The sequence below is a fragment of the Danaus plexippus genome, chromosome 19 (genome assembly GCF_018135715.1).
Source record: "Danaus plexippus chromosome 19, MEX_DaPlex, whole genome shotgun sequence".
Classification (NCBI taxonomy): domain Eukaryota; kingdom Metazoa; phylum Arthropoda; class Insecta; order Lepidoptera; family Nymphalidae; genus Danaus; species Danaus plexippus.
In genome coordinates, this window is record NC_083549.1 from 7,431,048 (window position 1) to 7,450,551 (window position 19,504).

Sequence of the window (19,504 nt, forward strand, 5' to 3'; positions counted from 1 at the left end):
AAGTTATAAGTAGGAATTAAAAACGGAAAATGTTTCGTATGTAGTGTGACATATGACATGACACATCTCGTCTGCCTGAATATATTAATTTCATACTGGAGTGTCTCGAGGCCCTTAATCCTCCCTTTGAATAACCCTTCAAATGTTTCCATTAATTGGGCATTAGAAAGTTTTTAGGAATGCTTTAGAAGTTTTCTCAAAAATAGCCCATGAAAACTATTATTATGTAGTTATTAATTTGTACCGCACTTAAGAACAAGCACTATAAACTTCTGATGTTGGAGTAATATATAAAATTGTATCTCAGTTCTTCACAGGAATTGAAAAAATTGGGATATAATAAATAAGTTTTTGGAAAATAAAGGGGCTTAAAATCTGCAGAAACATATTCATTTAGTACGATTTTAAAAACAAAATAATGCTACTTAGTACTGCTGAATACTACTAACAAGTTAGAACCCTATCTTATTTTCAAATTACAATTTACGAGATGGTAACCACAGTTTTCATTACTTTTATATAATTTTTTTATTTAAATTAATACCTATCCTTGGAACAAAACCTAAGTTTATTAAAAATTGTAGCTAAATGATTTTAAACATTATTGATTTTAATTTAAACAATCCCTTAAACAAACAAGTAACTTGTCCCCGTTTTAACGCGGGTTCAAAGATTTTTATGTAAACAAAGTAAGTTAAAGATAAGAATAAATGTTTCACATCATGTAATTTAGTATCTATCGAAAAAAACGTCACTTTCCTGTAGTTTGTTACTTAACTATTAACAGTTTACAAAGGAGTGACTCCTTATTTTAATTCTAAGGAGTGTTCTTACTGACCGTTTTAGTTATATTGGCGGATTTAATATTAGTTATTAGGAATTCTCCAATCTATATATTATTTTGCTTCCGTCATGCAACTGTCAAACGTCATGAGATATATTAACAAGTATCGTAAAAGAATTATTTAGTCTTTAAAAGTTTAATCTAAGATGTTACTATGGGTGGTTTTTTTTTTCAAATAAATCAACCGTAAGTTAAAATTGTTACTTTTTCTATTAATATTTGTGATATATGTTTAGTTAAAACTATATTATTACATTTAATTCGCGTTTTTATTTTCTTTATGTTTTATTTTTGACTCGTTTTTTCCATTGCCTTTATAGCAATCGTGATCACGAAAGAATGAGATGAATCATGAAAGCGTCTTGTTATTTATCATCTAGGTACTGCCAAATATATTTTTCTACTAGATGTTATTCGCGAGTCCGTCTGTTTTTTAAAAAAGCAAAATCAATGAAAAAACTTTAAAGCGCCGTATGCGAACCGCATCCCACTCGCGCCTGAAAACGCTTCGGGATCGGGATAAGAAGTAACCTCAGTTACTTCTTAATGCTTCAGCTTCCTGCCAGTAAAAATCAAAAATTAGTCAGAACAATTACACAAAGATAGTTATTTTGGTGTAAGTACTGTAAATATTTATATGCATGTAGTAAAAAACGGTTATTTCAATATTACAAATAGACACTCCAATTTTATTTATATGTACAGATTTAAGCTTACGGCGCTGAATGTAAGCAAAATGCTTTGTGTCCTATGTTCTTGAAGAATAGTTATAGAATTTTATATTTTTGAATAGGCGCTCTCGGGTTTAAGATGATTGAGAGTTATCTTCTTTATTGAAATGAAGTTGTATTTTCATTTCAATAATATCACGAATAAATCTTTATAAGTATGTATTCACGAGCGAGGACTTGTGGTATGTTAAAAGGGATATAAATGTTTGGGTAGTTCACTGTTTCTCTTGGCCGAGCGTGTATTTTTGTTTTATTTCCTCAAAATATTGAGCCTAACCACGGCTTTGTTTGTGACAGGTTATGGCACACATTGTCATCATTACTTTCTTCTTCACTTTTGGAGCGGTTAATGAATATTTTTAATTAAAAACATTTTTTAGATGTTGCCCATTCTATCAGTAACTCCCTTCACATAGGTAATAGAGCAGGTTGTCGCTACGTCTGGTGAACTAACATATTTCTGAAACTCTAAATATTGTGATCCCATGCTGAAATATTCAGTTTTCAGGTTTTTTTTTTCATATACTGTAAAAAATATAAACAGACTTTAATACTAAATTTTTAGTATTCAACGTATATATATATCACTTTATAATTGAATTTATTTAATAATACATACATTGAAGTGAAACTTGGCAGCATAAAATTCTATGTTCATCTATCACATGTCGCGTTACAGCTTACCGAGAATGTAGGGTAGTGATAACATCTGGCATATAATAGACGCGTTGGTTTTATATTGTCACTCCTCTTAATTCTGCGGTATTTGTTTCGTTCGATGATTTAAATATTGTACGTAGGTTTCAACATACCTCTTCCTTATGACTTTAAATATATAAACATATCCCACACTCTTATATAAAGTTATACTACGATTTCTTTGAACATGCCTTGTTGATTGTTTAATTCTAAATATTCTTGCGACAGTGACCGATACAAAAAATATTCAGTTTTTTATACACAGGTGTACATAATACTAAAAGTATTGGTATTATAACATATTATGACCTTGTATTGTTAAAGGTTTCTCATTCATTTCTTTTATAAGATAAAGTGAGTGAGATACATACTTTGCAACTTAATATGTACCATTTACAATTGTAAAGATAGTATGTAAATATGGATAACAGCAGAATAGGATATTTCCTAAATTATCCAATCTCTGATAAGTCTTTAATTTATGTAGTACCAATTAAAGAATATTTTTTAATTTCCGCAAACTTAACCCTTAAATGGGTGATTTTTTTTTCACGTTTAAAAAAATTATATTTGTGTAAAAGATGTGTATTACTGTCTAGGAAATATGAGTAAAAAAATCTAGACATGAATTTACTATACTTTTTTTGCAATAATGTGAGTGTTGTTTATAAACTACATTGCGCATTCATTGATGTTTTGCAAGTATGGATAAAATAAGAGTGGATATTGTTTTTGAAATGTATTTATTTATTCTTCATTATGATATTTATAAAAACAATTGCTTTTTTTCGTATCACATAAAGATACACGACATTTTTGGCACATTTTAAATGTAAAGCCTGAACATTTCGGGAATTTGCACCTCTGCTGCTTTATCCAGCCAAACTGCCCAATGACATGTCTGATCCAATCTGACGTCTTTCAAAGGAATTGCTTGAGCTGGTCCACAGAACTTCTTCATTACAAGTTCTCTTTGTATTGTGCTCCCACTAGGTCGACCACCTTTAGCGCCATTTGCAGGTAGACCCAATTTGCAGAGGGTTTCAGCAAGTTCTAGCCTGAATGTACCCAAATTGAGAAGTTGATCATTTCCTTTCATATTATTTACCTTCTTGAACATAACCCATGAATTTATAACTGCGAGGTCCAGGAAATGATAAAATAAGCACATCGTCCACTTGCGGCTCTTCATTGTGATGTGATAAGGACCTATAAATGAGTCTAATAAGTCCACGCCTCCCATGCGGGCATTGTACTCCTTGATTACTTTGGGGCATGGAATAGCAACTCTCTCTTTCTTCGATTTATCAAAGCGTGTGACTGTGGTTGCTGGTTCTGCTCCTACGTAAGTGGAAAGAAGGTTAACGGGCTTGTTATCTTTCCACACAACAGCACTTACGTCAATACCATCCACAGTCGCCACGTTTTCCTCATAGAATCCTCTGGGTACGTTCTTTTTCATTATAGTGTTTTTTTCAGGCAATTTGCAGTTTCTCAATCGGTTTACTCTTACTGTTCCCAGTGAGAAAATTCCTTCCTTAGCTAAATAGGTGACGAGAGGCACAGAAGTATAGAAGTTATCGAAGTATATAATGTGATTCACATTGCGTGGTACCATTCTAGCTATCCTGATGACTGTATTGCCAGACTCTCCCAAATCTGGCTCACCTGGTAAGATGTTATTTTTGGAGCCCCCTCCACTGTAAACCTCAAATCTATGAGCATATCCTTGTAGACTGCAGATGAGATATAATTTAAACCCCCACTTGTGGGGTTTATTGGGCATGTATTGCTTTATGTAATGGCTCATTTTGGTTGCACACATCTGCTCGTCTATGGAAAGCCTTTGGTCTAAGGGAACCTTCCCAAACGGGCAGTTGAGCGTTTCCTCAAGAGGTCTTTTTTGAATAGCCTGTCATAGTCTGGATGATCTTTGGGCAAGCATAGCGTATCGTCGGCAAAATGGAGAGTGGATCTTATTTTTTCAAACTTTTTTAGCGGCATAGTATTTTTTATGTGATCATAACCAAATTTTTCACTCCAGTAAGTCCTGGTGTTTGGAAATTTTATAACTGAGGTGTAAATCAGAAAGCCTAGGAATTTATTTAGAATATTTTCATTTATAACTTCAGGATTGGAGATTTGTTTCTGGACTGCGTATAAGTTACTTTGTTCTACAATTTGCTTTTTTAGATCTGATGTAAAATAAAATGAAAAAAAATCATACGGCGTGTTACAAGACATCAATGCTTCCGGTATCCGAGTTTCTCCCCCAAAAATAAGGCTGTCTTCAGCAGTAACAAGATTCCGTTTTCGCCAAACCAGAGGTCGTTTAGAAATCCCTTGTGATCTACTCTGGGGTGCTGCTTCTTCGGCTTCCAAAATATACCATACAAGTAATATTTTTTGAACTTCGAAGTACAGTTTCAAACTTGATTCTGAATGTTTATCGTCTCCCAGTAATGTCTTACAAAATGGCTGAAGCCAGTATTTAGTTTTCAAAAACGAGTTGATACTTAAATGTTGCCATTACAAAATTACAATTAATCACAAGCTCCATAAAAATAATCTAAGCACTACTTGTAATAATCTCTATATATAAAAAGAGTCGTGTTAGTCCTTAAGTTATAAATATATAATAGTGTAACTATTTATAATTCAAGTACTGCTGCACTGATTTGGCTGAAACTTCGTGGAGAGATAGCTTAGAACTAGGAAAAGGCCATCCAACTCATCCAATAAAAAAAAAAGTAGATTAAATCCAAAATCTTCGTATTTACTGCCTTTCTGGAGGAACAGAGTTCGCCCGGTCATGCATTCCTAATTCTGAAACTAACGCAGACGAAGTCGCGGGCGAAAGCTAGTAATTAATTAAAACTTCATATATATAGTATAATATATTTATTAATGGGCGTGTGTGGCGTGATGGGCCTGTGCAGCGGCCTTCCTCATCTGTACCAAAACGTTGCTCATCTCCTCACGCTTCCTCTTAGCCCGGATGTGTGTACCGAGGCGACGCTTCAAGAACTTGAGAGCGCGCTTGTCCTTCGATACCTATTATAAACAATTTGAACATTTTATTTCCTTGTTTGTATGAGCTGTTATCCATTTTAATGAATTATTTGACGGCATATTTTTAATTGAAGCAAAATTAATGAATGAATGAATCAATGTTACACTTATGTAACGGTCACGTATGATATTAACGTTGAAAGACCAAAATTATTAAAAAAAAAATTCTAATAACATGAAAATATCCTAAATATAGTTAAAAAATTACACTTTATTCGTTATACTGGCACATGTGAAGAGCTTAACAGAAATAAAGCGGCTTCTTATGACAAATGCATTGAGATTGTTTGATGACTTTCGAGAGCTATAATGTTGCAGACATACAGATATATAAAATATAAACTACAAATACTATATATTTTTTGTGTTTTCGGTTTATTAAAGAAAGCATTAAAACTAAAAGCCAGATGGTAATAATTAAATTTTTTTGATTCTTAAACAATGATAGACAGATTGTTCTGAATACGAGAAATAATAATATCTATAGATCTTACTCATATGTTTAATATAAGCATTACTCTTTGTATTATTATATGTAAAAAATCTAATTTTTAAGCTCCAGTAATAAGTGTATTCTCTATTAAACAAAATAATTTCTTTAAAATTAAGTTCTGTGTGTATTTTATAATTTATGCATCTTTTTGGATTAAAACCTATATATATAAAGGGAAGTTGTGTTAGGTACACTACTTATAACTCAAGAACGGCTGTTGGTATATTGTTGAAAATTGGTGGGGAGATAGCTTAGAACCAGGAGATGGACATAGGATATTTAATCCTGTTAAATCAAAAAGAAGAAAAAACCTGAATGAATTCCAATATCTGGTTATTTATGGCCTCTAGGGTGGAATAGAGTTCAGCCAGTCAGCTATACATATGTTGCTAATGGCGAAATCGACGTGGACAAAGTCGCGGGCAAAAACTAGTTAAGTATATAATATATATTTTATTATAGTAAAATATATATATGGATATATGCAAATTTATGTATTGATGGATTTCAACCAAAAAATAGCAAATCAATTTAATTTAATAATATTGAGCATATACAATAAATTTGAGCATGGATCAGGATAACATAGACATGCCCCGCCCACGGGACCATGTTATGACATTAAGTGTGTAAATAATTTAAAAGGTTCCTATTTATTCAAAACTGCGACAAATAAATTGAATTTGATCATTTTATAAACCAATTATTGTTGTTTTTTAAATCAATGGATATGAGATTTTTAAGTGTTATATAAAAATAACAATCGCTAAGTTTCTGTCAGAAGACTGTAAAGGTAGTTAGTTAAAAATTAAATTGAAATTTTCATTAAAGATTACATCAAATGCAAAAAGACACCTAATATTGTTCTGTGCCTCAATTGTGCATGACACTGGCAGAGTATAACGTGCAGGTCGGAACAAACAAAGGCCACATCAATAACAACTAACCCACAATAATTTCACTTGTTTCCGATGAGATAGTTTAGAGCCATTGGGGGTAAAAAAAATCTTGTATGATATAATTTTATCATAAAAACATCAGTTCAGTTGTTATTGTCCCTATAATTAATTGTTAATAGTATTTTGGAAATCCGTATGATCGTATTTAGTAATAAAATTTTAATGCAAATGTATTGTATTATATGTATTATAAAGCAATGCATCATGAGAAATATTGCTATATATGAAGTGTTTATGATATGTAAAACAGCTCTTTGATTTGATTTAAGTATTAATCTAGGGTCAAGATGTAATGTATGAATTAAAACAGACCTTAAGCAACTCCATAGCTCTCTTCTCGTAAGGAGCATGACCAACGACTTCTCTGACCAGGTCGCGGACGAACTTGGAGTGCTTTGTTTGAAGCTGGAAATTTAAAATACAAAAATTAATCACGAACAGAATACAGAGTTTCTTCAGTCGACGTATTATAGTCAATGATACAACGATTTAGCAGATAACGTTAGAAACGCTATATATAATTTGACATTACTTAACAAAGAATTGTGTTTTATATTGTTTATTCAGTCACTCGATCAATGTAAATGTTAGATTTAAAGAATGTTTGTTGGAAATAAGTTATAGAGACTTAGATATTTAGTATTTCTAGGTTACATTATAAAATAAATATTGAATATAACTCGAAGAGCATTGTGACCGTATAACATTTTTGTATATGATACTTACACCCTTTAGTCTTGCGGGTCTGATTCTGATGGCTTTGTCTGTGATACCTTTTTTGCCAGCAGATATTTTGGTGGTTTTGTGGCCTTTTCGCAGACCAACTGCGATCTCAAACCGGGGTGCCATGCTGAAATGCACAAAAACACGTTCTAAAATGAAAATAATTCCGGTTCAGCACACATATACTTGTTTCTACACAAAATATCTCACAATAAAAGAAAAGTTTTTAAGGATTATAATGATAATTTTGAGTTAAAAATTATTTTACGTACTTTCCGGATTGACAGTTATTTCTAAAAGAACTGACAAAGCTTTTGACAATTGACAGTTTACAAGCCTCTGTAACAGGTAAGCTATAATTGTAGATTCAAAATATTATTTCTTCAAAAGAGGTATAAAAATATTAATGGACCAAATGTGATTAAAAATTCGATACCTCTTTAAAACATAAAATATTTTTTGGTGTCTATTTATTGTTTGGATTATAATTAGGTACATAAGAATTAGGAATAATTAGAACAATTACATATATATTTTAAATGTTAATAGTTATAGAAGATAAAATTTTAAAATATAATTTATATTTGCCATTATTAGGAAGGTTAGAGATCTATTGGAAGTTTTGTTTGTTATATCCAATTAACTAAGAAACACAAAAATGTGACTTATATTAGTATACCATAAAGTCTACTGGGACTTACTATTGACAATACTCACGATTCACAAACTAAATGTCAAAACTTTAAATTTTATTTATTTAAAATATGCCATGCGCAAATGGTTGCGATTATTTTAAATGTTTTCATTTATTACATAAGACTAAATAAGTATCAAAATAATTTTGAAACGATTACTGTTATTTATCTAGAAAAAATATAAAGCTGTAGTTTTGTAGTATACATTATAACCCTAAAATTAAGTATTAAATGAAGGAAATCTTGATTTCTGTATGAAAAATGGAAGTTGGTGCGGTCAAACAAGCATTTAATAATGAGGTATGTTTATAGTATTTTTAAATGTTCAATTAAAATTCATAGTTATCTAAAATCTCTCATACTTTGATTATATTTCATAAATTACAGATAATATTGCTAAAAAAGAATTTAAATCAAGCAAAAACTCAGACAATACACAAGTTAACGAGAAAAGCAAAACAATTGGTAGAGAAGAAGGCTCCAGATGAAGCAAAGGAAAAGTTAAAGAGAAAAGCCGAGTCTGCTGTGAAAGAAGTTTTGATTCTTAAGGTATTTGAAACGCCACAGATAAAATTAAGTTTATGGGTCATTTAAAAAGTACTTACTAATAGATTAGTGGTTTAATTACTTACTTAGGTTATGTTTCATTACAGAAAATCAAACCGAGAGATATAGCACAGTTCATAGTTACTCACAAAGGTGCCCTCAATGAATACATGAACAAGCCAGTGGATAAGGACAAAGCGTGTGCAAGACTATTGTTGCATAAGGCCATGCAAGATAAATACAAACTAATACGGGAGAAATTCTCAAATGTGTCCATTAAAGATTTATTCATGTCGCGCCAGGAGAGGCTCAAACTTAAAAAGGAAGCTCGGGAAAAGCAGAATAGTAAGAAAGATAAAAATAAGGCAGTAAATATTGAAGGTGAATGGAATGTGGAGGCTGCTAATGACAGTATAGAATCCATTGTACAATCCAATGATGATGTAGCAGATAATATGTCTGAAGGTAGTGATCCCGGTGGCTATTCAGATGAAGTCAAAGCTGAATGTGATTTATCTGAGGAAGACATCTCTAAGGACAGTATCAACGGCAATAGTGATGACTCCGAAGTGAATGATGAAACCACCAAAGATGGTAATTTATCACAAGTCAAAAGCTCAATACAAAAACAGTCAGATAAATCAGATGTTATTACAAATATTAATAAGAAAGATATGCAAAAAATAAAAAAACCAAAAGAGAATAAGAACAAGAATTTGAATAAAAAATTGCAGGACAGGAAATTTCATAAAGTATCTGACGATGATCATTCACAAGCTACAAGAGTTGTTGATCCATTTTTCATAACATCGTCAGGAGAAAATTATATGTCTCTTGTTGAACCGCGGCAGCCGGACGAAATAAAGGAGGTTCATAAGCAAGGGAACAGGAAATTTAGACGGGCTGTAATGTTTGGACATGTGCCTAAACCTAAAGTTAGAAAAAGCTACAATGACAGATATAACGATATTGACAGTAGTGAAAATAATTTTGTTGGTGGCAAAACCGATAATAGACAAAAAACTAAAGACAGTTCTAGACAAAATGGTAACAAATTTGACAGAAGAAAAAAATATGATAATAACGAAAGTGATGTACCAGAAAAATTGCATCCGTCATGGGAAGCCAAAAAGAAACAATCGTCTATTTTACCTTTCCAGGGTAAGAAAATTGTTTTCGATGAAAGCTGATGCTATTAATAAATTTTTATAAATAATGTCTGATTTTTTATTAATCCCTATTCTATGTTGTTATGACTATGATAAAGTGTATTTTATGATAAACATGTATTTCTGCATTTAAGTGAACCTGTCAAATCAGAGCTTCATAATACAGATTGTCCAATCAATGTAGACATTCAAAGGAGCATAAATTGACAACAATCTGAAGTTCAGTAATTTTTTTAAAACAGATTTTAACATTTCAAAACAGAACAAATAAAAGCGATAAAAGTGATGAAGTGAAGGTGATCTTCAATTGTCTGATTCGTAACGTTCAAATTCTTTTTGTTATTTTGCTTCTTCTGGGTGTAACTCGGCTTTTGCCAGAAGTGGACGATAACGACACTGTGGGCGCTACAGGCCTAAAGGGGCTGTTAAGAGACACAGAAAAAGGGGCCTTGTGTAGAGATCTGGGTTGTGACTTGTAATTTCATTCGGCTAGGATAACCTATATTGGGTTTTCCAGTAGGTAAAAAGGGGGGGGGGGCTAAAAATAATTGATCCCCAAATTGGGCAGTAAACAAAATAAGTTTTGGAACCCCTGGTCTAAGTGAAAACCATAATACCGATGTATCGTACAACACTTCGTTGGAATCAAAAGAAACCTCCGTTGTTGGTGATTCCACGTCAAGGCACGACCGGCCTTGACAATCTGTACATGTTAAGACAAACAAACAAAGCAGTCCAATTTTTTTAGCAATTAAATTTAAAGCATTACATTCCTTTTTGTAGTTGCAAAAAATTGTATTCAGCTGTAGGTATTTCCCGCGCAAATGGGAGTAGAGTTTGAATTAACTAATATATTGTTAACTGAATTCCAACCCCTGTCTGTAGCTAGGGTCTAGTGGGTAAACAAAACACACGAACTCATCAATATACCTACCCGAATAAGAAGTTAACGTGCAGCAAATAAGGTTAGAGAAGACAGGATGATTGCATTTGTTTTTACTTTTAAAATCTTTAATGAAGGATGCGCATCGATATTTATCTAGACAGGTAGTTTTTTAGGAGCTCCGTAGATAGAAAGAAAAAACGAATGCCCTTCGCGAATGGTGATAGCTTCTCGTTGACCTAATCTTTACGAAAGTTCGACACATTTAACATTATGTTGTTTTTCAAATATTTTGTAAACTGCTGATTTTGATTTGATAAAACCGCTAAAATGCAGTTGTCCAAACTCGTTTTACACCCGGTTATTGTGTTAAAAATAGTACTTTTTTTTTAACTCCACAAAAGTACATAAACTTTTTGCTAAATACATTGATTGATGTGGACATTGTTCTGGTTTTTGAGAAAATAGTTTTTCCTTTTGGCGTTCGAGCGGTGAGTGATACTATTAAGAACGTTAGTCTAAGACTTAAGTCTTCAATAACACAAATAGTTGTAGTTATCAAGTTTAATTGCTCTATTGTAGCACCATTATTAGTTTGTTTTACAAATTTATTTTCACTAGTAAACTTTTCTTTTCACAAATGTTAGATTTGTTTAATCCTTGTTTCAAAAAAGGTGGTTCGTATCAAAAGAGTACCTATTGATACACTTATGTTTGATGATTTTATGATCCGCAATTTTTGTCTGGATTACTTTTATGATAAAACTTTCTGTTTAGCTGAAAATAACGAAAAACTTATTTTTTTATTTGTGATCTCGAGTAAAACTATTTCTATGCACGGGAATGACAGGGAGGGAACTTAAATGTATAATTATGTTATGAACAATTTTACCGATTTTCAGCTGGTTGTAAATTTATGCACCTTCACTCTAATTTTTTGGTCTAGATCGACCGGACTAAGATAAGTGATAACATTCGAAATGAGATAAAATTGACAGATTATGTCAAGACATCATTTCCATATTAATTAAGAAACAACTATTACGATTCATAGATAGATTTATTGGCGTTAAGAATTTTATTTTATTTTTTTAGATAGGTTGTTATTCGCATCATTGCTTTAAAGTAAATCATAGACAATGTATGAGTTAAATAAATTTGGCTTTTTCAGTGAAAAGTAAATTAGGTAATTATTATCTTTGAATTCTCAATATTGAAAATAATCACACATGTACAATGAAAATCAAACCCACATCGCAGATTAAATGTACTTTTTAAAATGCACTGCAAGGAATCTTTTAAAATATCTTTTAGTTACTTGATGCATGGACTCGCGCTAGATATTCATAAATTTCGCTCAAGCTGTAGAACAAAAATTCTCATTTAGTTTATATTTATAAAATAAGAGTCAAAAGTGGCCATTGGGTTTATTATGCTTAGGCGAATCTCAATTATATACGTGATCAAAAAAAATAAATTAATAGTTACTTTTGTGACAAATTTAATTCTTATGTCTCGTATTATTTGACATTCCACTAAATTAGCCTTATCAAGGTATCTATCGATCTACAATTTACCTGCTCATAATACGTTGTACTTTTAAGCAATAAGCACTTTATATACTCCTTATACCCCTACACTATATACCCCTTTTGCCGTCGGTTAAAACATATATCACGAGGAGAGTTAACAACTTGTACTCCTTGTGAAAAACGATGCACTTACGTATGAGGATTGATGTCCAAATATATTTTAAGAATAATCCAACGGAGAAATTTCTTACTGAAGGATTTGTTGCGGTCTTTGGCACGTAAGCAACATCTGAATATCGATCGACATTTTTCATGTAACCTTTTAAACAATATATATAATTAAGATATATATTATGTGGGTGTGTATATCGAACTGGATGAAATTTGATGCTTTTTGATAATGTAGACATTAAATATATGTGGCAAAATATATAAATGTTAAGAAAATTTATATCAAACCATTCGTTTTATTCTTTACAACACAGCCATATGTTATGCCCAAAAAATTAAGAAAGGACATATGGAGGTAGAACGTATTTTTAAATTAATTGACAACTGCCAAGATTAAATTTAAAATGTTCTTCTAAATACCTCAAATACGAAGATCACAAACATATCTCTCCTGTGCATCTCGTCTGCCCGTGATCGGTTGCTGGCTGCTGCAGAGTACCCGAAACGTCGGGAGTATGTAGTTTTTTATAATAATAAAATACGCGTAGTATTAGTAGTAGTAATCCGAAAAATATTAGTTTCATTTAAATGAAATCTCGCGAAAGTCTTACGTCGTTATAACTCTCCTTCTAAATTTCCTAATTGTCGGTTAAACGAATATTCTTTCAAATTTTTATTTCAAAATGCAATGAATAATGATAAATTAATGATATTAATATTTGTGTTAAGATAATAAGAAATACATTCATTTATGTTCCTCTATTTTCATGTTCCAACACAGTAATGAGTGTTCACATATAAAAATGACAAAAATTGTTGCCATTAGTAAAATTTTCTTTACCTTAACACCGATGATAAAGTCATTGGATATATTACTATATGCTCAAAGTTACCTGTATCTATAAATTAATCTAAACACGATAAAACACGGGTATTGATGTGTAGAAAACTATAATACTGCACGTAGATATATGGTTTGAAAATGCAAACTTGTATTAGGGCTTGCATTCAACATTCCGCTATGCAATTTATGTTTGCTGTTAAATTACTGACGTCTGTATACCGGACGTGTGAATTTAACGTATTCAACCACTTTGTACTAAGATTTGACCTAACATATGGTTGTTGGAATATCTTGATAATTGCTTGTTATAAATTGCCGAATATGGACATTTGTCATTGCATTTCCACCTCGTTTGTTTGGTAAATTGGACGCTATAAATTGTTGGGCCGTATATTAGTTATGATAATCTTTGTGGAAGAATTTTGAAATAAATAAACATTATAAATAAGACTCAAATATTCCATGTAACGTATAACTCTTCCAAAGGTCAATTATACACAAAAAAATCATCATCATCATCATCAGCCTATCGGAGCCCACTGCTGAGCCAAGGCCTCTTCTTACATGGAGAAGGTTTGAAAATATATCAATTCATAATAAAATATTTAATTTCTTATTAAAAATATCTGATAATATCATTATATTAAAACCGTCGTATAAATTACGTTTGACTTCCATTTAAAACCAGCGATTTTCGAGCCAGCTACGGTTTTTAATGATCTTGTTTGCATGCAGATATTATTGTTTTAATTTCGCATTTTGTAGAATTTCATCAAAAATTTAAGTCCGCAAAAGAATTTTGAATATCCATTTCATTTACTTGTATATCATTCAGCGGAAACGCATCAGTCCAGCATTGGTTTGACCAAAGTTTGGTTACACTAAAAAGAACTCTATTTTTATATGATAGGATTGCTTTTCATTTGATAAGTAACAATTCAGTTATTCCTCAATGCGGTGGCGTCCGTTCGAAAATTTCTGTGTTAAACTAAAAACAAACCTATAACTTAATGATAAGGTCGTTTTTCGTATAATAATTCTTAGTTCTGTTTCACAATGAGGCACGCTCTCGTAGCTATCCGTGCGTGTTCTTGTCGTATCGTTTCCGTAACTGCGGTTTGAATGGGGTTTAATATGTTAAATCGATATGGAATTCGGATTCTGATGGCGGTCTGATCATGGTCATGACGTCTGCCATTAATATTGTATTTTTGTACACATTTAGTTTATAGATTATAGATATTTTAATAATCTGTATTCGATGGTCCTTTCTAGAACATTCATTACACTTCTTTCATAAACAATTTAAGTCATATTTTATCTGTGCAAAAAATATTTAATTACTTCAGTGAAATTTTATTTATGATAAATTTACTATTATTCATTATAAATAAAATTTCTCCTTATTGATTTTTCCACGCAATCTTGTTCTTTTAAATTATTGCTAGATTAATTAATTATATATTGTTCATTAATTAGCAAGCATCTATCAATTTTCTTTTATTTGTTTGCAACACGTTTATAAAAGTATTATTCTCAACTTGCCCAAAAAATTGGCAAGGCAATATGAAATTGAAGTTATAGGGAACTGATTGCTTTGATCTCAAATGATGTGTTTGTTGAGGAATTTCCAATTCAAATACACGTTTACGTTGTGTGTATTGAATTTATTTACTTATTTATATTGGTTACATTCGGTTTTACTTGACTAAAGTGTAAAACTTTAAGCATGTTAAGAAAACTCGTGGAATTAATATAAGAAACCATATATTAGTGGTCCTATCATTTTGTTTTGGAGATTTCATCTTTGAAACTTACGCCCCGGTTTGCTGGAAACACAAGTTGACAATAAATTAATTAAGACAATAGCGTCCACTTATTTTTCACAGTCACCTGACAGTGAAAAACTTAGTTTAATGTGAGTGCAAGCACAAAAATATTCTTTCAATAATCAATCATTTTTGTGATAAAATAATATTGGCAATAACTTGACTTAATCGAGAGAAAACCAGCCGAAGAATGTATGGAGACTGTATCTTGTTCAGGTACAAAGACGACTCAATGATCTTACTAACTTCTTGATGGCAACACACAAATTTATAATTGTCAAAAGATTTTTCAGGGTTATTATACGTAAAATTTACCACTGATTTTTATTATAACTTTAAAATTACTTTACTTGAAACCATATACATAATTAATCAAAATATTATCAATTGATATATGTCAGATTGGATCTAGAATTCTTAGTATAAAGGAAGCGTATGAGGTATCAACATAGTCGGATATGTACGTACAAATTATGATTGCATATACCTTCCTCTCCATCAGAGAATATTACTATGAAAGATGATATTCCTATTAACAATAGTGTAATAAATTCATATTCAGGAATATAAAGACTTAATACAAGACGTAATAAATATATAAAAAACTAAAAAGTTAAAATTAGGGTAAAATGTTGTCCTGTCATAATAAAAATAATATATATATATATCATGCTGTAACGGTGATAAAGATACGTTTTTTTATTTATTTAAACAAAACGCTCGTTCAAAAACATTAAATAATAATGTGTTGTAAAATTATAATTCACAACAAATGATCCAATAAACGATCTAATATAGTTGCAAATCAATCATACCATAATATCAATATATTAGTTGTGTAAATCAATGGTATATTAAATTCTACACGTGTATATTAACTGTACTGTGGCAAGTTATTAATAGGGTCACCGCATGTCGTACGAGAAATTAGGAATTCCACCTGAAATTAATTACACCGAGCTGTGTAATATGTACTCATTTATTATAAATGACATTACAAGATGACTTTGACGTATCCTCAGACGTTTGATATTTTTTAATGTATTGAAATAATTGAGACGAATATTCAAATTGTACATGCAGTTGGGGAATGTTAATGAAATGTTTAATATTTTTTATGTTTTCTAGTAGTAGTTATAAATGCTTTAAATATTATATTTTTGTTAATTTTCCATATTCACTTGTGATAAGTACTTTTAAAAAAACGGTTTGTATATGAATCAGTTATTGTGATTATTAAACAGTTTTGCTATCAATTACCGATGCAACTAAAAGTAATTAATGAAATATTTAAAAAAAGAAATATTTAGAAGTAAATTATAAATACATATTAATTATGTCGTTTTTACGGTTGAGCTAGGAAAACATTGATGGTATCGCTCAAGTAACTTTAAGTTTATTAAAAAAGAGGACTTCATATAATAGCAATTATTAAAATATTAAAAGAAATATATAAAACTCAGATAATCACGAAGTAACATGTGCGTATGTTTTACATAAACGTCCATATACTGAAGAGATTTGTGAGATTTATTCAATTGAAAAAGAAGTAAATTTCTTTGGCATACCATAGACTATAGGTCTCCACGGATGTCATATTTTTATGTCAATGCCATCAAAACATTCATCTTAGTCGATGAAGACTGCTTAAAATGAGATAAAAAAGCAACATTATTAAAATTTTTCACAGAACATTGACCGGGGTGTTAAAATAAAGGTTTTTAACGGTGATTACGAATATGTATAATCTTTATGTTTAATTTGGGTTTGTAATAAGAAATGCTAATAAATAACGTCACATTTGTGACTGAAAACATTAAAGCGAAATTTTGCGTTCTGTTTTATCAATTTTCAATGAATTTAATAAAGATGTTAGATGTTAATGTAGTCGGGTTTCGGTTTGAAATACACTGTACTTAACTTTAAGATTATCTGATACTGGCTTTATATAAAAAGAACATTGACGTACCAAACAACAATAGATATAATGCGAGCGTGTGATACCAATATAAGTATGTAATAAGTGATAATAATCTCTTCACTGATATATGAAAAATGCAAACATTAAATGTTAAAGACTCGTATGCATTCTACTAGAATAAGCATTTGGAGATAACAATTCGATTCGATTTTATATTTCTTCCAAGTTTTAATCCTTTCAGTTGACCGCTCGTTGTTAAGGAATTTTTAATTATTTGTTTATTTTTGACTTGTTGCTATTTTTAATTATAAAAGTTTGGTATATTTTAGATATTTTTTTCCCAATAACTTACTCAACTTTTAATTATCACGCCTTCAAGCGGCCTTTAGGTGTTATATGACACTTAAATGACATTTAATTTGTCAAAATGGTCCGTCACCTCTTTCGTAAGAATAATAATACTTTTTGGTGGTGTCGTTAATAAAACTTTGTTACATACATACATTTTTTTTTCTTTATTTCATGTTAACCGATGTTATCTACAAAAAAATTTGAATTTAAATAATATTTTAACCAAATAATTTAAAAATCTCTTCAGCTTTTTTAGGTCGATAATTTTGGAAATCTAAATATATAATCATTAGTGGCCAGCATCACAAAATAAAGTAATATTTGTAAGTTACAATGAATAGATTTTTTCTCAGTTCCATTACAGTAACGTTTAAAAGGCACTCGGGCCTATTCCAATAAATCATTATACGAGTTCGTGTGAAGGAAACCTTATTTCTAACTTCCCGGAAAATCTTTTTACTTTGCGCCAGAAGTTTGCGGAATAAATGTTACTGCTAGACGTCTGCTTTGAATTTTGATTATGTAAAAATGGTAATAGTTTTGTTCAAACAACTTATATTTCTGTTTCATAACTTTTTTTTTTTATATCTGATTTAATTCTTGAAGGTTGGTTATTTTCTAAATTAGATTGTCGTGACGATTGAAAAGTAATTCTTTTGATTATTGTCAGATTAAAGTAAAGCTCTAGGCTAAATTCTTATTTATAGAATGTGACCGAATATTGAAAAGGAATTGTATTTCGTAAAATTTTGCTATTAACATATGAGTTATGTATTAAATCAATTCACAATTTCACTTTTTACAGAATTTTTGTTTTTTTAATCGTAAGCAATAATGGTAAGTAATTACATACAAGTTTGTGGAAATTATCCGTTCCATATTTGATGAAGATTTTTCTTGAACTAGTAAAATTCAACAAGAATATCACAAAATACGTGAATATGGCGAAAAATTATACCTGTATATTTAATATAGTATATAATAAACCTGTATATATATGTTATTACTTACCTCGGATAACTTTAGACATAAACGTCTAAAGGATCTCTTAATATTCATGTATTCAGTCAAAGGGTTCGCAAAAACTTATAAATCGTTTTCCTACTTTAGCGTTTACCCTTAGGTGATGTCTTTTGTTTTTGTAACTCCGTTCTCACACGAGGAACAAACCAATATAAATATATATTACTATGGAACTATTTCTTATGAAATTTAGATAAACTCATTCAAATCAATCTTACATCAACATTATTCAATTGATTCGTTACAAAGAATTGATGACAAATTGTTTAAAAGAAAATTTTCTATAGTTATCTATAACTTACAATTTAAACTTAAAAAATATAATCTAGTAGCTACAGAAATAAACTTCTAGATTAACGTGTCCTATATATGTGTTGTAAGTTGTTATTGAATTTAAAAAGTCGGAATTAATATATTGAATATAATAAAACACTCTTACTCCAAGTTTGCATTCACATAGAATACGAAGAGTTTTCCGTTCGTATACGTTCCAAATTAAGTTTGTGGGTGTAAACACGTGTAACACAGCTCCAGCTTTACTTTAAAGGTTCGTGTTTTAAATATTAATAGGCGAGTCGCGAAAAAATATTATATTTCACACACACTTACACAACGAAGAGCATCTTTAGGTGTCTAAATTCCGAGCTAGATTATAGCAGAGGGAAAATTTTAAATGAAAGACAGATTTATATGTATAACTAGTATCAAGTAAAATTTCCAGCGCGTAATACCAATATATAGACGTGTTTGTAAAAAAAAAATAATTATACCATACATTTTTTGGCGTTTAATATAAATTTTCTATGAATATGCACATTTTCATAAACGAACAAAGCAAATATTGAGTTGGATTATGAATATTTTTTCGATAGAATTTTAAATTTATATAGTTATCAAGGGTGTTAGTGCAGCAGACCTTACACTGCGTTTGTATTACGGATTTCCAATACGCTTAACACTAGTTTTCATTTATATACAACGATTTGCGACGTTTTTTCAATGAAATTCTAGAATCTGTT

General features: G+C 30.6%; 3 protein-coding genes across 3 annotated transcripts; 1 reads left to right on the forward strand and 2 right to left on the reverse strand.

Annotated features, from left to right (window-relative positions):
* Window positions 1-3,100: 3,100 nt before the first annotated feature.
* LOC116768233 (piggyBac transposable element-derived protein 1-like) lies at window positions 3,101-4,084 on the reverse strand. Its single transcript, XM_061523631.1, has one exon. The coding sequence runs from the start codon at window positions 4,082-4,084 to the stop codon at window positions 3,101-3,103; it is 984 nt and encodes a 327-aa protein (XP_061379615.1).
* A 1,076-nt stretch (window positions 4,085-5,160) lies between these two features.
* On the reverse strand, window positions 5,161-7,914 carry LOC116768135 (large ribosomal subunit protein eL36). Its single transcript, XM_032658785.2, has 4 exons — window positions 7,794-7,914; window positions 7,525-7,648; window positions 7,111-7,203; window positions 5,161-5,328 (listed from the first exon to the last, which is right to left on the reverse strand). The coding sequence occupies exons 2-4, from the start codon at window positions 7,645-7,647 to the stop codon at window positions 5,179-5,181; spliced, it is 366 nt and encodes a 121-aa protein (XP_032514676.1). The 5' UTR covers window position 7,648; window positions 7,794-7,914; the 3' UTR covers window positions 5,161-5,178.
* Window positions 7,915-8,263: 349 nt separating this feature from the next.
* Window positions 8,264-9,978, forward strand: LOC116768115 (serum response factor-binding protein 1). Its single transcript, XM_032658759.2, has 3 exons — window positions 8,264-8,516; window positions 8,604-8,765; window positions 8,870-9,978. The coding sequence occupies exons 1-3, from the start codon at window positions 8,478-8,480 to the stop codon at window positions 9,950-9,952; spliced, it is 1,284 nt and encodes a 427-aa protein (XP_032514650.2). The 5' UTR covers window positions 8,264-8,477; the 3' UTR covers window positions 9,953-9,978.
* Window positions 9,979-19,504: the final 9,526 nt, after the last annotated feature.

What these genes read in the sequence shown, in the direction of transcription:
- LOC116768233 (XM_061523631.1), bottom strand. Translation starts at nt 4,084, where the DNA reads ATGAGCCATTACATAAAGCAATACATGCCCAATAAACCCCACAAGTGG.
- LOC116768115 (XM_032658759.2), top strand. Translation starts at nt 8,478, where the DNA reads ATGGAAGTTGGTGCGGTCAAACAAGCATTTAATAATGAG. An exon ending in AACAAGCATTTAATAATGAG is followed by an intron (nt 8,517 to 8,603) that starts GTATGTTTATAG and finishes CATAAATTACAG; the next exon opens with ATAATATTGCTAAAAAAGAA. An exon ending in AAGAAGTTTTGATTCTTAAG is followed by an intron (nt 8,766 to 8,869) that starts GTATTTGAAACG and finishes GTTTCATTACAG; the next exon opens with AAAATCAAACCGAGAGATAT.
- LOC116768135 (XM_032658785.2), bottom strand. Translation starts at nt 7,647, where the DNA reads ATGGCACCCCGGTTTGAGATCGCAGTTGGTCTGCGAAAAGGCCACAAA. An exon ending in GACCCGCAAGACTAAAGGGT is followed by an intron (nt 7,204 to 7,524) that starts GTAAGTATCATA and finishes TTAAATTTCCAG; the next exon opens with CTTCAAACAAAGCACTCCAA. An exon ending in GAGCTATGGAGTTGCTTAAG is followed by an intron (nt 5,329 to 7,110) that starts GTCTGTTTTAAT and finishes TGTTTATAATAG; the next exon opens with GTATCGAAGGACAAGCGCGC.